At 39.5% G+C, this 18,664-nt stretch overlaps 1 protein-coding gene across 1 annotated transcript; it reads right to left on the bottom strand.

Annotated features, from left to right (window-relative positions):
• Positions 1–12,971: 12,971 nt before the first annotated feature.
• On the bottom strand, positions 12,972–16,028 carry LOC148868070 (SOS3-interacting protein 1). The gene is made up of 2 exons (XM_088968870.1): positions 15,741–16,028; positions 12,972–14,917 (listed from the first exon to the last, which is right to left on the bottom strand). The coding sequence occupies exon 2, from the start codon at positions 14,488–14,490 to the stop codon at positions 13,147–13,149; it is 1,344 nt and encodes a 447-aa protein (XP_088824996.1). The 5' UTR covers positions 14,491–14,917; positions 15,741–16,028; the 3' UTR covers positions 12,972–13,146.
• Positions 16,029–18,664: the final 2,636 nt, after the last annotated feature.

Here is an 18,664-nt window from a genome sequence, read left to right on the forward strand (position 1 = left end):
GGAAACACAAAGCAGAGTTCTTCCACTTGCGCAGAAGCTTTTGATAGTTCTATAGGGGTGAAAAGGCTTTTGATGGAGGCGGAGAAGAATACCTGGGTGAGGAGAATGTTGGTAACAGCTAATAAGGAAGTGAAGGTGTAAACACCATGGTAAGGCGGAGGTTGGTCAGGTCTCCGAAAGTCCGGAGATGGTGGCGGGAAAGAGAGAGGATGTGGGGAAGGGAGGAGAAGAGAAGAGAGGAGCAAGAGGGATCTCTTGAGAAACCCTAGGTTAGGGCTATATTGTGTTCCCCTTGGGGAAGAATTGCTCTCCCCCCTTTATAGAGATGGTTAAGGCCATCAGGGAAGGAGTTCTTTCCTGTTAGGAAAGAGGATCCCTCCTGTTAGGAAAGAGGATCCCTCCTGTTAGGAAATGAGGTCTTCTTAAGGGATCATTATTAGAGAATCCTATCCCTTCCGAATTCTCTTCGTACGTTACCCTATTGTACTGACGTAGCGCGAGTGACATCATCGTTTGGCGAGCGTACTTTCATTAAACTCATGTGTAACTTAAAGACATACGTGTAACCGGTATCTATTCCTGTTCTATCGTGATTCTACGGTTCTGTGAAGGTGTCAGGTTCATCGTAGTTTTACGCGTGTTCAAGTTCAGCGGAAATCCATGTGGGTTCATTGCAAACTCGCATGTGTCTTAGCTTTATCACAGATTCATGCTAGATAAAGTTCATTGTGACCTGTCCCAGGTGTGAGTTCATTGCAGTTGTGGATTTGCGATGAACTCATCGCAATCGTGTGATGGGTTCTGGATTTATCACAAGCATTTGTATAGTGTTGGTTTGACACTTTTTGTACTTTGAGGGTCTTAGTGACCACTATGTACCTACAGAAGGATTGGAGAAAAGTTTTGGATACAGTGGTGTGCAACATAGGACTCAATCCAATGTTGTATTGAAGCCTTTTTCTGACACGAAGGCAATCCTTGACGTAGGTGATGAGCAGTGGGATTTCACTACGTTTGATTCTGAAGAGGGTCTGCTCCAACTCCAGAATTGGAAGCCACTTTGTAATGAAATGGAACTCAACCCTGGAAGTGTCATACTCAAGTTGTTAGGTCTTCCGTTTCATCTATGGAATGTGTCGAACCTGGAGAAAGTAGTGAAGTTGTTGGGATGAGCCATGGAGGAGTTTAACTTTCAGGATTTACATGCTATTGAGGTTAAAATTGCAGGGGTGAAACCAGAGTTGCTGCCCAGATCAGTTGATGTGTTAGCTGATGGATACTAGTATCGTGTTTGGCTGATTTCCGAAGTGGAAGCAACTCTTCGGGGAAGAAGAACAAAGGTTGAAGACGCTAAGGTGACAGGCTGGTAGACACGTGGCATGCAACCGGTGGTGAGAGTTACTGGCGTGCAAGGAGATTTATTTAGGGAAGTTGTAAAGTCAGGAAAACCAAGGGTCAAATAAGCTAATTAATGGAAAAATTTTGAATTATTAGGAGCAAAAGAGGGTCGGGTTTTCCATGTTAATGTGGCTAAGAGGGGTGTGGGTCGAGTGAATATAATATGAGAACCGCCTGCTCTGAACCAACCGGGGGTAGATGCGGTTTAACTAGTGTTGTGAAGACCGACTCACGTTATGTTTTAAGTGATCACGTGGGCCAGGGGAAGCAGCTCACGACTATAGACAGCAGCCTCCATCTATCTTCTTCTCCAGCGAAGATAGTTCAGGTTGGACAGTCACGAAGGACTGAACAGGGTTCAAGGGGCTTCCTACAATGGGTACCTCACACAGACGTGGGACTTTGATGTTCACTCTTATTCAGTCCGCCCAAACCCTAGGTATGCACAAGCAAGTGTGGCGGAGAGGGATTCAGTGGATGAAGGTTGGGTAGCATGCAGTTTGGAGGAGGTTGAAGAGGAAAATGACTCAGAAGTTTCCTCCAATCTTGGTAGTGTAGCGGAAAGGGAGTTGCAGGTGGAAGAGATTGTAGCCAATCTAAATCTGGAACGATTTTTTACAGAAGAAGTAGAAAACGGCATTATTGATGGTGTAGAGACTCGACCTGATAGAGAAGAGGAGGCTGACGCAACTGAGCACAAACAAATCCTTGGGGTTGGAAACCTTTGCTCTCAACCAGAAGTTCCATTGCCAAACCAGATTCCAAGGCAGGCTATATGTAAGGAAGTTTCTGATGCTTCCCAGCAACAAAATCAAAGTATGTCAATAAGGGGTAAACAACAAGGTGTGGGAAGTAATACTTGTGTTATACAAGAGAAAGGAAAGCTATCCATTCAGAACCAAGCCGAGGAAATAGAGAACATTCACACTCCAAAACAGGGAATAACAAACATTGTTACCAGTCACTACAATCCCCCCCTAGAATCAGCAAAACCCAGGTATTTGTGTCAATTTGATTTCTGTTACTAATGACTGCTCTCTGTCTGTTGTGCCAGATTCCCTTCCCATTCCAGAGGACGGAGCCCGTGTTGGAGAAGAAGGAAGAAAAGAGAGTGGTAGAAGTGGAGATGACATTGAAAAAGGCGAAAGGGAGGAAGCAATAGAGAGAAATGTAAGAATCTGGGAAATGTTAAAGGGGCTAGTGGATGAAATTGAGGAAAATAACCTACAGAAGGAGATGGCAGATGGGCTAGGTGTAGAAAATGAGAACAAGGGTGTAGGAAGTGGTGAGGGAGTAAGTAGGAAAGGAAGTCCCAATAAGTTAAGTGTGAGGGGGTGGGGGGAATAGTGAGGATTCCGTGGCAGCTTTTGTGGGGAACCTTGGGTGTAACTTGAAAGATCCAAATGATCTGAAGATTTTCTTGCAAAAGAAGGAGAAAGGTAAGGTGAGGAAGAGGAAACTGAGTGAGGCCGAAAGACTGATAAGGGATGCTAGGGGGGACAAGCTTTTGGGTGTCAAAGGGGAAAGAAGGAAGGGGGTTAAGTGATGACCTATTGGGTTTGGGGGAGGAAAACAAGAGAGCCGAATGAAAATTGTCAGTTGGAATGTTAGAGGGTTGGGAAGTGCTAGGAAAAGAGCAGTAGTTAAAGAGGTGATTAAAAAGATAAACCCAGATATAGTTATGTTACAGGAGTCTAAGAGAGCAGAATTTGATGCTAGATGGGCCAGGAGCATTTGGAGAGCTAGGGGGATCAGTTGGGTTACTGCACCTTCTTGGGGGTCTGCAAGGGGTATAATTACACTATGGAAGAATAAGGTCTGCATAGGATTGGAAGAGTTGATAGGCCAATTTTCAGTACACTTGAAGTTTAGGCAGGTGGAGGATGGATTTGAGTGGGTTTTAACAAATGTTTACGTGCCTAATGATTATAGAGAGAGGAGGGTTCTGTGGGAAGAATTAGGAGAGAGTGACTACAAGCAGGTGATTTTAATGTAGTCAGGTTTTCAGAAGAATCAAATAATCCTAGGCAGAGAGTGACTACAAGCATGAGAAAGTTTAATAAGTTTGTGGAGGTGTTTGAACTTAAAGAGATTTTTATGGTGCATAGTAACTTCACATGGTCCAATCTACAAGTTAATCTCATTTGTTCTAGGCTGGGTAGATTTCTCTTCTCAGTAGATTGGGAGGAACATTGGGGTAGTTTGACCTCCAAGACACTTCCTAGGGTAACCTTAGATCATTGGCCTATTATGATTGGAGAGGAAGAATTGGGAAATACAGGGCCTGCCCCGTTTAGATTTGAAAATATGTGGTTACACCACCCAGGTTTTATTAATAAAATCAGGGAATGGTTGTTGGAAAGTGACCCTTCAGTAGAATGGTATGGAATGAGATTCCACAGGAAGTTATAATTTTTGAAGGGCAAAATTAAGGAATGGAATAAGTTAGAATTTGGGAGGCTAGAAGAAAGGAAGCAAGCTGTAATTGCACAACTTGAAGTTTTGGGTGTGAAGGAAGGGAGGGGTTGTATTACACAGGAGGACAAAGAACAAAGGTAGAAATTGCGAAAACAATTTGGAGGATGAATTGCTCAAGGAGGAAATTAGTTGGAAACAAAAGTCAAGGTGTAAATGGTTGAAAGAGGGGGATAGGAATATCAAATTTTTTCATGCTATGGCAAGTGGGAGAAGAAGAAAAATTCTCATCTCAAGCTTGGAAGTGGAGGGGACAGTCATTTCTAATCATGATGAGATTGTTGGGGCCTTTGCAAACCATTTTAAATCTATCTATAGAAAGCCTTTAAGTAATAGGGTGTGGATCGAGGGGATGGAGGGGCCAAATCTAAGAAGGGATAGGGAGTGGTTGGAGAAAAAGTTTGAAATGGAGGAAGTAAAAGAAACAATATTCTCTATGGATAGATCAAAAGCACCAGGCCTAGATGGTTTTTCGATGGCATTTTATCAAGAGTGTTGGGAGATTTTGAAAGAGGAGTTAATGATGGTTTTTGATGAGTTTCACAAAAGATGAGAGATCAATCCGGGGTTGAATTCTACTTTCATTGCTTTGGTTCCCAAGAAGAGAGAAGCAACACACCCAAGGGATTATAGACCAATCAATTTAGTAAATAGTTTGTATAAGATTATTACGAAGGTCTTGTCTCTTAGAATTAGACAGGTACTCACTACCATTGTGTCAAATAATCAAGGAGCTTTTGTGAGAGGTAGGCAGATAACTGATCAAATACTTATAGCAAATGAGAGTGTGGAGGACTTCAAGAAATCAAGGAAAAAGGGTGTGGTTTGTAAGTTAGATTTGGACAAAGCTTAGACTTGGTAGATTGGACCTTTTTGCTGGAGGTGATGATCAATTTTGGGTTTGGGGATAGATGGGGCAGGTGGGTGCTAGGGTGTATTAGGACTTTCCATTACTCTATTTTGGTGAATGGAACGGTGGTGGACTTCTTCCTGGCATTGAGGGGAATAAGACAAGGAGACCCCCTTTCTCCTTTCTTGTTCACCTTGGTTGCTGAAGTCTTGAGGAGATTGATCTCTATGGCAGACTCTAGGAGCTAAATCAAAGGGTGGAGGGTAGGCAAGGAGAGCATACCACTCACACACTTGCAGTTCGCAGATGATACAATTCTTTTTTGTGAGGGAGGGGACATAACTTGGATTAGGAATCTAAAACACGCTTTACAACTTTTTGAGCAAATGTCAAATCTGAAAGTTAACTTTGATAAAAGTTGCGTGGTAGGTGTGAATATGGGGGAAAGTGAGATCTTTGCATGTGCAAACATTTTGGAATGAAGTGTCGAATTGGCCTCTAACTTACCTTGGTCTTCCTCTTGGAGATAATCCTCATAAAGGAAATTTTTGGACTCCGGTTGTGGAGAGGTTTAAAAAGAGACTTGCATCTTGGAAGAAGAATTATTTATCTCTAGGAGGAAGAATCACCCTAATTAGGCCTACCTTAGCTAATCTGCCCGTTTATTACCTTTTAGTTTTTAAGGTGCCTGTATGGGTGGCTGACAAGTTGGAAAAGCTAATGAGAGATTTCTTGTGGGAGCCTAGGGAGGAGAAAAAGGATCATAGGGTTAGGTGGGAGGTGGTGTGTAGAAGTAAACAGGATGGAGGTCTAGGGATTGGAAATATTAGGAAGATGAACTTGGCTTTACTAGGGAAATGGCTGTGGAGATTCTCATTGGAAAAGGAAAAGTGGTGGGTTAAGATAATTGACAGTATTCACGGGCTTGCAGAGAATGGATGGGACTCTGGGATTATGGCTATGGCAACAAGAGCATCACCTTGGAAATCAATCCATGCTATTCTGCCTCTATTCTCTCCTTGGATCAAGTATGATTTGCACTCGGGTAACTTAATTAAGTTTTGGGAACATGTGTGAATTGGGGATCATCCGTTGAAGGACCAATTTCCCGCCCTTTTTGCAAACTCCACCTTTAAAAATGAACCAATTGCCACTTTCCTTGTTCCTTCAAATTCAAATTCTGGGTTTGGGTGAAACTTGGGATTGAGAAGAGCCCTCAGGGACACAGAACTGGATTGTACCTCAAATCTCCTGTCCATTCTTGATGGGGTTTTCTTGGAGCCGACAAAAACAGATAGTAAGATCTGGACCTTGTCTCTTTCTGGATCTTTTACTTGTGCCTCCTTTAAAGCCCAATTGCAACCGGAAAGTCCTATTGGCTTGTCATTCCCTGTCAAGGATGTGTGGTGTCGACCTATACCTCTGAGGGTTGGGAGTTTCTATTGGGAAGCTTTTCTAGAAAGAATTAACATAGTGACTTACTTCAAAGAACAAGACCCAATAGTTGTTCATCTCCACACTGGTATATTCTCTGTAGAGCTGCTAGTGAGTCCGGTCACCACTTACTAATAGACTGTGTTTTGGTAAAAAATATTTGGGAATGGTTGGCTTCTTTGTTTGTGTGCAGGTGGACTCCCCCAACGAATGTGCAAAGCTTGTTTACCTCTTCCTCTGTCATCTGCCCAACAAAAAGATCAAGGATCATGTGGAGGTGTGTGAGAGATGCTGTTTTCTGGACAGTATGGGAAGAAAGGAATTCAAGGATTTTCTCAGAAAAGGAGAAAGGGTTGGAAAATATGTTGGAAATTATCCATATAAGGGTAATACACCGGTTGAAGACAATGGATGAGTTCACAGATTTTTCAACAGATGATATGTTAAGAAAATGGAAAGAAATTGCAAGTTCAGTCTTGGCTAAGAAGACCCTGAATACTACATGGAATCCTCCACCTCCTAGATTTATCAAATTAAATTTTGATGGTAGTAGCATGGGGAATCCAGGGCCCTCGGGTATTGGGGGGATTTTATGAGATGATAATGGTAATATAACAGCTATGTTCTCTAGCTCAATTGGAGTGGGGGATTCGTTGAGGGCTGAGGTGTTAGCAGCCTTGGAAGGGGTACAAAGGGCTAAAGACCTAAAGGTCAAGAAGCTGATTGTAGAGGGAGATTCTGTGGTGGTAGTGAACTGGTTGAAGGAAGACAATTCTAAGCTCTGGAGTTACAGTAATGAGAAGAGAAAATTCAAATGGTTGTCCAAGAATATGGTAGCTCAGTGTAATTGGGTTAAGAAAAGTGCAAACCCGTTTGCTGATGGTCTGGCTAGGCAAGGAGTGAATAGGATTTCTGGGTTCTGGGCTCAGTTGTAATTGTTTTGTTCTTTTTCAGCTTGGGACTTATCCTTTCCCTGGGGAGTTAAGATACTTCAGCTCCCCTTTTTTGTAACCTTATTACTATTTAATGAAATCTGTTGCTATTGATAAAAAAAAAATGTCAAGCCAGCCAAACTTGGAGTTTCAGATCCAGCTCTTAGGAATCTGATCTAGGACATTGTGTGTGCATACCAATTTGTGCTTTCAGAAAAGTAATTATTTAGGTTGTTATTTGTCATCCTTTTGGCTGCCTGAAGTTACATCTAAGTGATCGTTGGTGGTTGCCTTGAATTCCTTCCTGTTAGTATTTGTTCTTATTTTCTGTCAAATTCTTTGTTTTTGTTCTACAATTTGACCTCTCTTGCTTTAGGATGGTCAACAAAGTTAAGTTCTAGAAGAATTTTGAAATGAGGTGTTGTCATTTTGGTTCAGTTGAGTGAAAATATGAAATTCAATGAGTGCTGTTTTTTGGGGGAAAGTTATGAAGAATGATTGAGTAAATTGCGGTACTTCAATATTTCAGATGATGGTTAAGCTTATGTGCTTAGTGTGTAGATTAGCTGCTAAGTTATGTCAAATAAGCTAGGTGGTAAAAAGGAATGTTACACAGAAATGTCCGCAACTATGGTGTGTCAAACTCTGATGATGAGTGTTTAACAAGGACATGTCATCCATTTAGGAGAGTCCATATAAAATGGGGAAAAGTAGAATAAAATGGTTTGGTCATGTGCAGTGAAGAAGTGATCTGTTGCAAGTTGAAGGGCGTAGAAGATCTAAGGGCAGGCCAAAAAGGAAATGTATAGTAGTGAGAAATGGCCTAAGGGCCCAAACTTTAACAACGGATATGTTTGTTTTTTTGTAATGTAAGTGGAGAAACTATGTACTATATACTAATCCCTTGTTTTGTCTCTAGTAACAGAAGGTCATGTGGAGATGCACCAAGGCAACAGTGGGGAGACAGTAAAAGTAGTACAATTGTAAAACTATGTTTATATTTGCTCTATTCTTTAGTATACTTCTACACCATCTTAGTTTCTAGCAAGATTCAAAATTTCGACACAATACACCCTGTATCAGGCATATTGTATCATATCGGTGGGGTACCAATACTCAAAATAGAGGCCTTTTGGCCTTTGGATCCATTTCACGGGGTAGGCAGGCCTAATACCCACCCCCTGACCTATTTTTGAAAAAAAAAACAAAAAAAGGACTGGAGTTTGTTTTGAAGTACCAATACAACCACCCCTTCTGGCGTATTGGGGCGTAATGATACTTTGAAACCTTGGTTTCAAGTTTTCAGTGTAAATGAATTTTTGACTTGACTCATCAAGAAGAAAGAAAGAAAGAAAGAAAAGAAGAAGAAGGCTTAATGTGGCTAGACAATGGGGGACAGCCCGTCCCCCATACAACCCCCTAACAAGGGTGAAGGTGGGAATTTGATCAGCATTTGTGGGTTCCCAGATCAGCAAACTGCATTGCTGATCATTTAGCCAAAGCAAGGTGTTAATAGAGGGAATTGCTTTTGGGCTTCTTTGTAATGTAAGAAAAATTTTCTGATGTTGTTCTAAGATTTTCTGAGGTAGCCAAGGCTACTCAAGATTCTGTAATTTTTTCTTCTAATTAATAAAGCTATGTTTTCTGTTGCGGATAAAAAAAAAAGGTGGGAATTTGATCCTGAGTTTCTGCTGGAACCAATCAGAGACCTTACAAACTGAGCCTGTTGGCACCTTCAAATAGATTAGAGCTGCATTGGGGTATTTTGTATTAGATATTTAATGTAAGGGAAGGGGACAGGTGCCCACCTCATAAAAGGAATGCCGGGTATTCTATATATCGTATGTTATCATGCATTCTTTTCTTTTTGATAATTTGTTATCATTTTTTCTTTGATAATCAATAAAAGTTATGTTAATTATGAAGAAAAAGAGGAATTATGAAAAACTATAGTATTAGACAAAGATGAAAAGAAAAGAGAATGGGGTGTCAAAGAGACCTAAATGGGGTAGAATGACAAGAGTTGGGAGAGGGAAGAGAGATATGGATGCTTTGCACCTTGACAAATGGAATATGATACTTGGACTAAAAACTATTATAACATTAATTGCTGATCTAAAAAACTATTCTAACATTAATTCCTTGATCGTTAACTATTGTTACACATATGCATACAGAAGAAAGATCCCCACATTATCTCCCATAGTTTTCCTGAAGATCTCATTTGCTATCCATCCAATCAGGCCTAAAGTCATGAGACAACACCTGAAATGCTTAAAAAGATAGTGCATTTTGAATGATTGAGTGATTGTGTTATCTAGGTGGAATCATGGCAAAAGTTGTTTGTAGTTGATGTGGGAATTGGGTTGAGACCTCTGGTAGGAGAACCCAGTTTGTAGGAGTGACCTGAAGATGTTGAGGACATTCTTAGGGTTGTCTTTGGATGCCTTAGGAATGAATGGATTGGTGAGTTCCAATCCCTGTTAATGCTAAAATGTATTATTCCAAATCCAGATAGTAATTCTTTTGTTAATCAATTGGGTGAATTCATGAATTCCAATTCCAAATTGCGGGTTTGGTGGAATGGTAAAAGCTCAGGCCTTTGCTTGGTGCAATGGTAAAAGCTTTTTACCAATATACCTTGGTGCAACGGTAAAAGCTTAGGCTGAAAATGTCATTCTGCAGTATCAGTATCATATTAGTGAACATTTTAGGCATTTTAACGTCTAAAATGTCATTTCTGTAATATCAGTCGAATCATGGCCTTTGCTTGGTGCAATGGTAAAAGTTCAGGCTGAAAGTGTGAAACTTGTGTTCGAGTCTAAGAGTGGACACTTTATGCAAAAGAATGTCATAAGATTAGGTCTACATCCAGTCTACCTCTCCCAAGACTCCAAATGGCCGTGACAATCACTTACGGCCTTTCACTAAGTTGATCCATGGCATGCATACATTTTGTATGGTTTTGTTCTGTTTTAGTTCCTTAACCATTAAGGGTTATAACTTGTAATTAATATTTAATTAGTTAAGAGTTATACTGCAGTCATATTCCTTGTGTGTAAGTGCTGAAAGAGCCTAACCAAATTATTCATTTTCTGATAGCCTGCAAAACTAATGAGAGAGCATTCTGTCAGCTGTTTTTAGCTAACCTTCCCAGGATACAAGTTACTTGGGAGAAAGCTCCAATTGGAGGATATCTCATATCTGTTGAATGGATAACCTTGAGGTATGAACCTCTGTCTTGGCTCATGAGTGGGCTTGACTAATCTTGGACCCTTCCTACCCTGTTACTTTACTGTTGCTTTTCTGTAACCCTAGCTAGTAAAGTCTTACGTGATTGAGAAACACTATAGCAGTGAGAGAACTTTGGCTCCTATTAAATTGTAGGTACAATCACTTCTTCAATGTAGATGTTAAAGCCATCTCATTGAGATTTCATAAATTTTGTCAAGAACAAGGAAGCATGGATTTATCATCCACACCTAAAAGCAATTATATCTACAATTTAAAAGGACTGAGTTTTCCTATAGCAGTTTGCCTACATCTCTATAATGACAATGGGCACAGTGGTAGAGTATGTTTGCCTATTGGGTTATCCATAATGCAGAGCATGTTTGCCTTATCAAAGACATAAGAAAGGGTTATCATCTGAAACTCCCCCCACATTTTTGATACCTCTAGCGAGCCCATGTCAGATGCTTTTGTTTATAACAAACATACTTTCTATCATGTTAATGTTAGAGATCATAACAGAACTGGTTCATGTGTACAGTTTTTATTTTTTAAAGACAACTAACCTTAACCAGCCAGTCTACCCTAATAACTAATTTTATATGACAAAAAGACTGTTGGTTTATTTCATGACCACTCATCTCACAACCCACCGACGGTTCCATTTGCCCATCAAGAGTTCAATTTTAGTGAATGGATGGACCTAGTCTTGAATTTTTGGTTGAAAGGATGGAGTCTGAACAAAGGGTCATTGTAATCTTGCAAACACTTTCTAACAGCAAATGTTTGAAAGGAAGGCCTCTAGAGGTATTGAAAAGTGAGGGTAAGTTTAAGAAAAAGTCAGAGAAGTGGAGGGATGTTTCAGAAAATAATCCCCCCCCCCAAAAAAAAAAAAAAAAGCTTACCTTATCTCAAGGGTTTGAAATCAGATAATGACATACTAAGCCATGCAAGGGGCCATGCCATTCATTTTGTGTTTGGTACAGATGAGATGGAGAAAATGGTCTCGTGTCTTGCTGTACGTCATGGAATATTTGCAGCCCATATTTAATCAATTTGGTTCTGATACTTAAAAGATGGTGCATGTTGAATGATTGAGTGGTTGTGTTATCTATGTGGAATCATGGAAAAAGTTGTTTGTAGTTGTTGAGGCCTCTGGTAGGAGAATCCAGATCGTAGGAGTGACCTTGAAGATGATGAGGACGTTCTTAGGGTTGTCTTTGGATGCCTAAGGAATGAATGGATTGGTGAGTTCCAATGCCTGTTAATGCTAAAATGTATTTTGCAAATCCAGACAGTAACTCTTTTGTTAATCAATTGAGTGAATCCGTGAATTCCAATTCGAAATTACAGGTTTGGTGGAATGATAAAAGCTCAGGCCTTTGCTTGGTGCAATGGTAAAAGCTTAGGCTGAAAATGTCACTGTAATATCAGTGTCATATCGGTGAACATTTTAGGCATTTTAACATCTAAAATGTCATTTCTGTAATATCAGTTGAACCATGGTTAAAGCTCGGCTGAAAGTGTGAAACCAACCCCTATTCCCACAAACCAAATGGACCCTTGTATCATTTGTATGAGAAAGATTAGCAAATAGTAATTCTTTCGTTGATGAGCATAATTTGCAGATCCCATGGAGAACTTTTGTAGGGCTAAAAGGTTTCCCAGAAATTTACAAGAGACCAAATGCTACAGTCGAAAAGATACCATTGAAAGAGAAACACTGGCTGGAATCAGGGGCCCAATAACAAGGACCATGAAAGGATCAAGAGAGAAGAGAGAACCAACTGCCTTCACTAACCGGCATAGCTCTGCTACTACTTGTAGGTTAAAATTTCCGTTTAGTTTTATAGGACAATAGATAACTATTCTTCCATGAAATAACGGAAATGCAGGGAAAAGAAAGGCGTATTCCAAGCTTAAAGTAAAGAAAGATATGATACTGTTCGAAGAACTTCGAAGTTTGAAGTTTGACCGATTAAAACCCGGTGAATTTTGATGATTGGTTACCACTTCTATCATACTGGGTGATTGGTCGCGATTAATTGCGTGTTTTGACCCAAGAAAAATATGACACAAACCACACGTTATGAGCCATCGTTTAGATTCTACGAATTGACCAACTTCGTAGGCATTACACAAACAAATACAAATGTCTGTCTCACATTTTAATCATGATTTTTAAATTAAAACGAGTAGTCATCGTTTGTAATCATTTTGTGGGCCGGCCGTGTAGCCTGACGTTTGAACCGCGCCGTCCCACAACGACCAGGAGTGGACAACCTAAGTCTGCAACAAACTCCACAAGTTGACGTCTCAACGGTCAACACAACAGCCCAATCCATCTAAGACACGGACCTCACAATAAAAATAATCGCTCAAGAATTCTTGATCAGATTGGCATCAGTGACGCTGACATCGTTGTGATATCAAGCACAAAAAACACAATGATAATCGAAACGCCACCAAAAGTGTGAAAATGGAATAGCAAATATGGCATGCCCCATGAGAGATTTTCATTGAAGCCTCTATGAGTTCTAAAAATCATCCTAACATCATGAATGAGCTCACCGAAGGAACCCAAATGTTGTTGATCCCAGGCTCCCAGCTATCTGGGGTATTGGGTATTGGGACATTAGTTACACAAAATCTTTAAGCAAACGTAAACTGCAAATTCACGTACATACCATCACAATACAGTCTCGCAAAGATGAAGACAACTTGTCAAAAACAGACACTGAACCACATAATTTAGGAAATCGTAAAAAGCAAAAGATTAAATAAACAAGTAATACATTCTTAAAGTAAGAAGGAACCAGGCATGCTCTAACTGCTCTGCTCCTGCTCCTGCTGCTGTAGATCACCTTGCCAAGCCCAAACAATGTCCTTGAGAGCTGGCTTCATATCCTGTTTCAGTATCTTCTGATACTCCAAAGTATCACCGCTGGACTTCTTTACCTCCACCAAATGAAAAGTTGGAGTGACCTCAAATATCTCTGCATCAATTGACAACACTCCCTTCCTCCCTTCCTTTAATCCCTCCAATTTCAACAACCCCCCATCCTTCTTCAGCTTCAGCCCCAAGCGCTTAGCAACACCCTCCAGCTTCGAGATGATGACTGAGGCAGGCTGCCTGGATGTGAAACGTGCTTCTTTTTTGTGGTCGGGTTCCTCAAACAAACCAGACAGGTCAAATCCTGTCGAAAGAGAGATGATATCAAAAGCATTCAAGTGGGTAAGCTTTGCTGACTCCTGCTTTGGCTCAGTAGCAGTGCCACTATTTTCAGGACCGAAATCTGTGTCAACATCCAGAGGCGCTGATTCCTTGCTTTCTGTTTCAACTAATGCTGATTTTGAGTTAAACCCCTTTCTGAACCAAGAATTCTCCTTAATCTTCGCAATGGATATCCTAGTATTAGGGTTTGGATCCAACATCTTTGACAGCAGCCTTCGTACTTCAGATGGGAACCAGGTTGGGCATTTAAACTCTCCTTTACCAATCTTCCTATACATCTCCATCAGATTTGAATCATGAAATGGAAGATAACCAGCCAATAGAACAAATAGGATTACCCCACAAGACCAAATGTCGGCTTTAGCCCCATCATACCCTTTTCTGTTGATCACTTCTGGAGCAACATAGGCAGGGGTCCCACAAGTTGTGTGAAGTAAACCATCTTGACGCTTCGATTCAGCAAGGGCACTCAATCCAAAATCAGAAACCTTTAGATTCCCATTCTCATCCAACAGTAGGTTCTCAGGTTTTAAATCCCTGTGATAAACGCCTCTACTGTGACAGAAATCAACAGCGCTTATGAGCTGTTGAAAGTATTTCCTTGCAGCATCCTCCTTGAGCTTGCCCTTTGATATCTTGTTAAAAAGCTCACCTCCTTTAGCATACTCCATGACAAAGTAAATTTTCTTTCTGCTAGCCATAACCTCATAAAGCTGCAAGATGTTTGGGTGTCTAACTAGTCTCATTACAGAAATCTCTCGTTTAATCTGATCAATCAGCCCAACCTTCAGTACCTTCTCTTTGTCAATTACCTTAATGGCCACACCCTGTCCAGTTTTAAGGTTCCTTGCATAATAAACCTTAGCGAAGGTACCTTGACCTAATAATCTCCCTAATTCGTACCTTTGCATCAACACACTCCCTTTATTTTCCATTATAGTTACAAATACTGATCTGCACTAATACTAGTTATCCTGCTAAAGAAAATATATGTTATTCATGGAGCAGGAGGTCCTATAAATGAAAGAGCTCAACCATCTTCACAAAGGTCATGATGTAATACAACAAGCTTTGTACGAAGAGCCCCATTGCTCATTTGGACATGGAGCCAAGATGCGCTGTGGATTATATGTCCAATCTCATCTAGGATGAACAAAGGGAGCTCAAACAGAGCTAGAACCTCATTGCCCTCAGAGATGTAAATACTGGTGCTCAAGCACATCTTTCAGCATTCCCTGAAGTTTGTTTATCAGTGACCACTGAAATCAAATGGACAAGTTTACCAGATCTTGGATGGTTTCCAAATAACAGATCAAGGGAACTGTGAAGAGCTTGATTTTCCAACAAATATGAGATATAGACCTGAAAGAGAAATAAATGATCAATGGTTATAGTGCAAACTTTACAAGAAGAAATAGGAAAGAAAAAGGAAATTAGTACAAAAGAATGAATAGACATAGAAGACAACCTAAGTTTCAATAAGATAAAAGATCAACAAAACTTGCTGAATTGATCTTAACTGATATAACTATTTACCCAAAATATCACAGAATAACCGTTTGTCTAAACATGGATGAGTCCTGAAGTGGAAAGAACTTCATACAGGAAAAATGTTATAAAAGAAAGTAACAAACAAAAGACTTTCGCACTGGCATAGAACAAGTGCAAAATAAAGAAAAAAATCACAATTTTGGTTGTATGTAAAGGGGAAGCACAATGAGAACTGCTGTAAATTGTAGTATTAAGTTATGGCTAATCAGATCTCCTGCAATTACACAAATACGCTATCGAACACTTTCACTGCAAAAAAGAGACCTAGACTCGTATCAAAACCAAAGGTGGAAGCTTTTTACAAAGAAAAATCCTGGAGTGGAGAACATATTCATGAAAGCAAAGAACAGAGGATTGAATAAATCCTCACATAATCGAACGACCACAACAAAATCATCCACATAGAGAAAACACAAAACAAAAACGGACGTAAACCACGCAAGCTAATCCAGCTTCAACCTGGAGGAAAACAAAATTATAGTTTTTTATAAACTCACCCACCATCCACAAAGAAGAAAATGAAATGTAGGAAACCAGAAATCTCTCTAAGAATATCAAAAAGCTATGAAGAAGATATGAAATTCCATAAGATCCAAATACAGAACATCGGAATCGGGGAACTCAACAAGTTTACCTTTAATTGGAGAGAGACTTGGAGAGAAGCACCTTAAACAACCACCAGTCACCACCAACGGAGAATGAGATGCGGCACCTCTCAAAGAAGCAGAGAGAAATCAGAAAACAACCGACTCTTGATATTCTCCTATCAAGGGACCAAAATTACCAATATGACGAATAATAATTAATACCAATATTGTTTATTGAAGATTGAATGAACAGCCAACCTCTGCGGCGATGCGGTCCGACCTTCCAAAAAAATCTTAGAATTCCAGAATCCAGCGGACGAGGTAAATATGTTTACAAAAATACCCTCCTAGAGTGGAAAGATCTGGAGTCTCATCCCTGGTGACATCATCCGACGCGTGGCAGTCCTATCGTATCTGGAGCATACGCGTGGCGCGTACTCAAACCTTGTGTTATATCTACGTTTTTTCTAGAATTCTTTTCAAAATAGACAACGGATCATTTTGTCCACGACACAAGTCTAAAGAGTGTCTCAAATAAGAAATAATCATTCATTGTCTATGAGCGCTGGACAGCTGTTTGTATTTGTTGGAATTTGGGGCTGCGTGACGTGAGCATCTTATGAACAGCTGTCAACCCTAAATGGTGACGAGGATATACACAGCCTTGGCTTACAAGTTATATTATTTCCTTTCTTTTATTTTAGGTAAAATTCCCCATTAATACCTGTAATCTGGGCCTGTGTCACTTTTGGTGTATGATCTTTAAAATGCGATAATTAAGTATTATAATTTTTAAAATGTGTAAATCTAATATCTGCCGTTAATTAGTCATTAAGTGGCATTTAAAAAGATAAATATCTTTTAAATGTTTTTTAAATTTTTTATTAATCATTCAAATATTGACAAAAAATGAATAGTCTCAAATTATTTACTTTTCTATTTAAGAAAGTTGGGATTCGGTGGACGTTTTGATGACCTTGAATTTTTTTAGCAGAAGAGGCAAGAATTTAGGACCGTTCCAAGGTTCAAAGTATCAATATGTATCGGCCCATATCGGCCAATATGTATCATTCCAGGACCCTTCTGATACGCCCCTATAGTGGGTGTATCAAGGTCTGACCAGTTCAAGGGGTGGAGGAGCCCTAAACCGGCCCCCTTGAACCGATTTTGAAAAAAAATTTAAAAAAAAGGCACAAAATTGTGTATCGATTCGCCCGATACACCCCTATTAGCGTATTGGGCATATCGATATTTTGAACCTTGAACTGTTCATTTTTTACATGTGGATGGTTGAAAAAGAAAATTAAATGACACTTGAAGGACATTATATCTTTTTAAATGCACAAATTAATGGTAAGTACTAAATTGACATATTTTAAAGTTTGAATGCTGAATTATCCTATTTTAAAATTCAGAAACCATGGCACTAATCTTGAAGTAAAGAGTACTAATAGAGATGGATTCCCCACACGGCTAGTAACACCCAATTCAAAATTTCGACGTCAAGTTTTATAAGCTGTATCGTATGCTCATCAATCAATTTCATATTGCTTTCCATTTGTCTAGCTCAAGGTTCAAGTATCGATACAGGCCAATACGCCAATAAGTGTATCGACCTGTATCAGTGCTTTTTTTTTTAATCTAGTTTAGAGGTGTCAGTTTAAGGCCCGGCTATCCTCTGAACCATGATCTGACCCGAAACACTCTCTATAGAAATGTATCAAAAAAGTCACGATACAATATGTATATTTTGAACCTTGATCTATCTCATTTACTAAACACCCCCATGGTTTGTCACTGATTTATTTAATCAACTTTCTTCCGTTGACAGTAGAAAATAAAAATACTAATTCTAATGTTATTAAAATAAATTTAATCAAAAGAAAATAAAAAAGTTTGACTATGATGGAAAGAAAGAAGAACATATAACCAATCAACGGGCATTATCGTAATAAAAATCAGGTGGGTGGGTTTTCATCAAGGGGAGTTTGATTGGCCAAACCCCTTTCAACTGCCAACATCATAAATATTTCTCTAGAAATATCTGTCTTTCTTTACCTTGGTAAAATGCTAATAACCATTCCTTCAGTTAATTTTGTTCTTTACATAGAAAAAAAAGGAAGATACGCTTTTGAATGCAGATACCATTGTTTTCTCTTCATTCTATAAAATCAAATATAGTTTCTTTTTAAAAGCTTAATATAGAGTGTTAAGGGTGTTTTCGAAACAAACAAACCATGGTGCCATGTTTAAACATTTTCTAATCAGGTTAAGTGATCATGTGACCATTTGAGACAAGAATACAAATGTTTCTTAGTAAAGTGGTTGCTCTGTATAGAGGTGATTTAATAAATGACCTTTCTTTAATATATTTACATTTTATATGAAACAAGTCAAACCTGTCTGTGCATTGGGACAATACATTCAAATCTTTAATTGGACTAAAGATAACCCAGTGAAACAAGATCAAACGGGTTCAGGTCTAAGCAGGTCAATCAGACCCATAGATGGCCCTAATCATTTGCTGCTAATAGATTATGGAATCAAGATCTAGTAATTTCTGTCTGGAACAAGTTTCACTTCGCCCAATCGCCTGCAAAATCTTCACTAATCACTACCAATTTTCACAACAATCAGTTCGACGAACAAACTTGAATGCCCGCAATCGGATGGAAAAGCACACAGACATCGTGCTCCCCCCACAGAGGAACAAACTCAAGCACGCTACACCCATGCAGTACAAGACAAAGGGTCCGTTATTTTGAATTTTGTGACGGAAAGAGATGGAACAAACAAGTTCTTTTGTGGGATTTATAAAAGATTTATTTTTGTGCATCTCTATTGTTTCAGAAAACTTTATCGGTTTTTGTGCATCTCTATTGTTTCAGAAAACTTCATTTTGAAACTTCTAAAATGGGTAGACATTTATTGGCACTTTGTTGATGTATCACCAAATGTGCATCTCCATCGA

Source organism: Nelumbo lutea, chromosome 2 (assembly GCF_056320005.1).
Source record: "Nelumbo lutea isolate HS-2025 chromosome 2, American lotus-T2T, whole genome shotgun sequence".
NCBI classification, from domain to species: Eukaryota; Viridiplantae; Streptophyta; class Magnoliopsida; order Proteales; family Nelumbonaceae; genus Nelumbo; species Nelumbo lutea.

Coding starts and splice junctions, on each gene's coding strand:
- LOC148868070 (XM_088968870.1), bottom strand. CDS start 14,490: ATGGAAAATAAAGGGAGTGTGTTGATGCAAAGGTACGAATTAGGGAGA.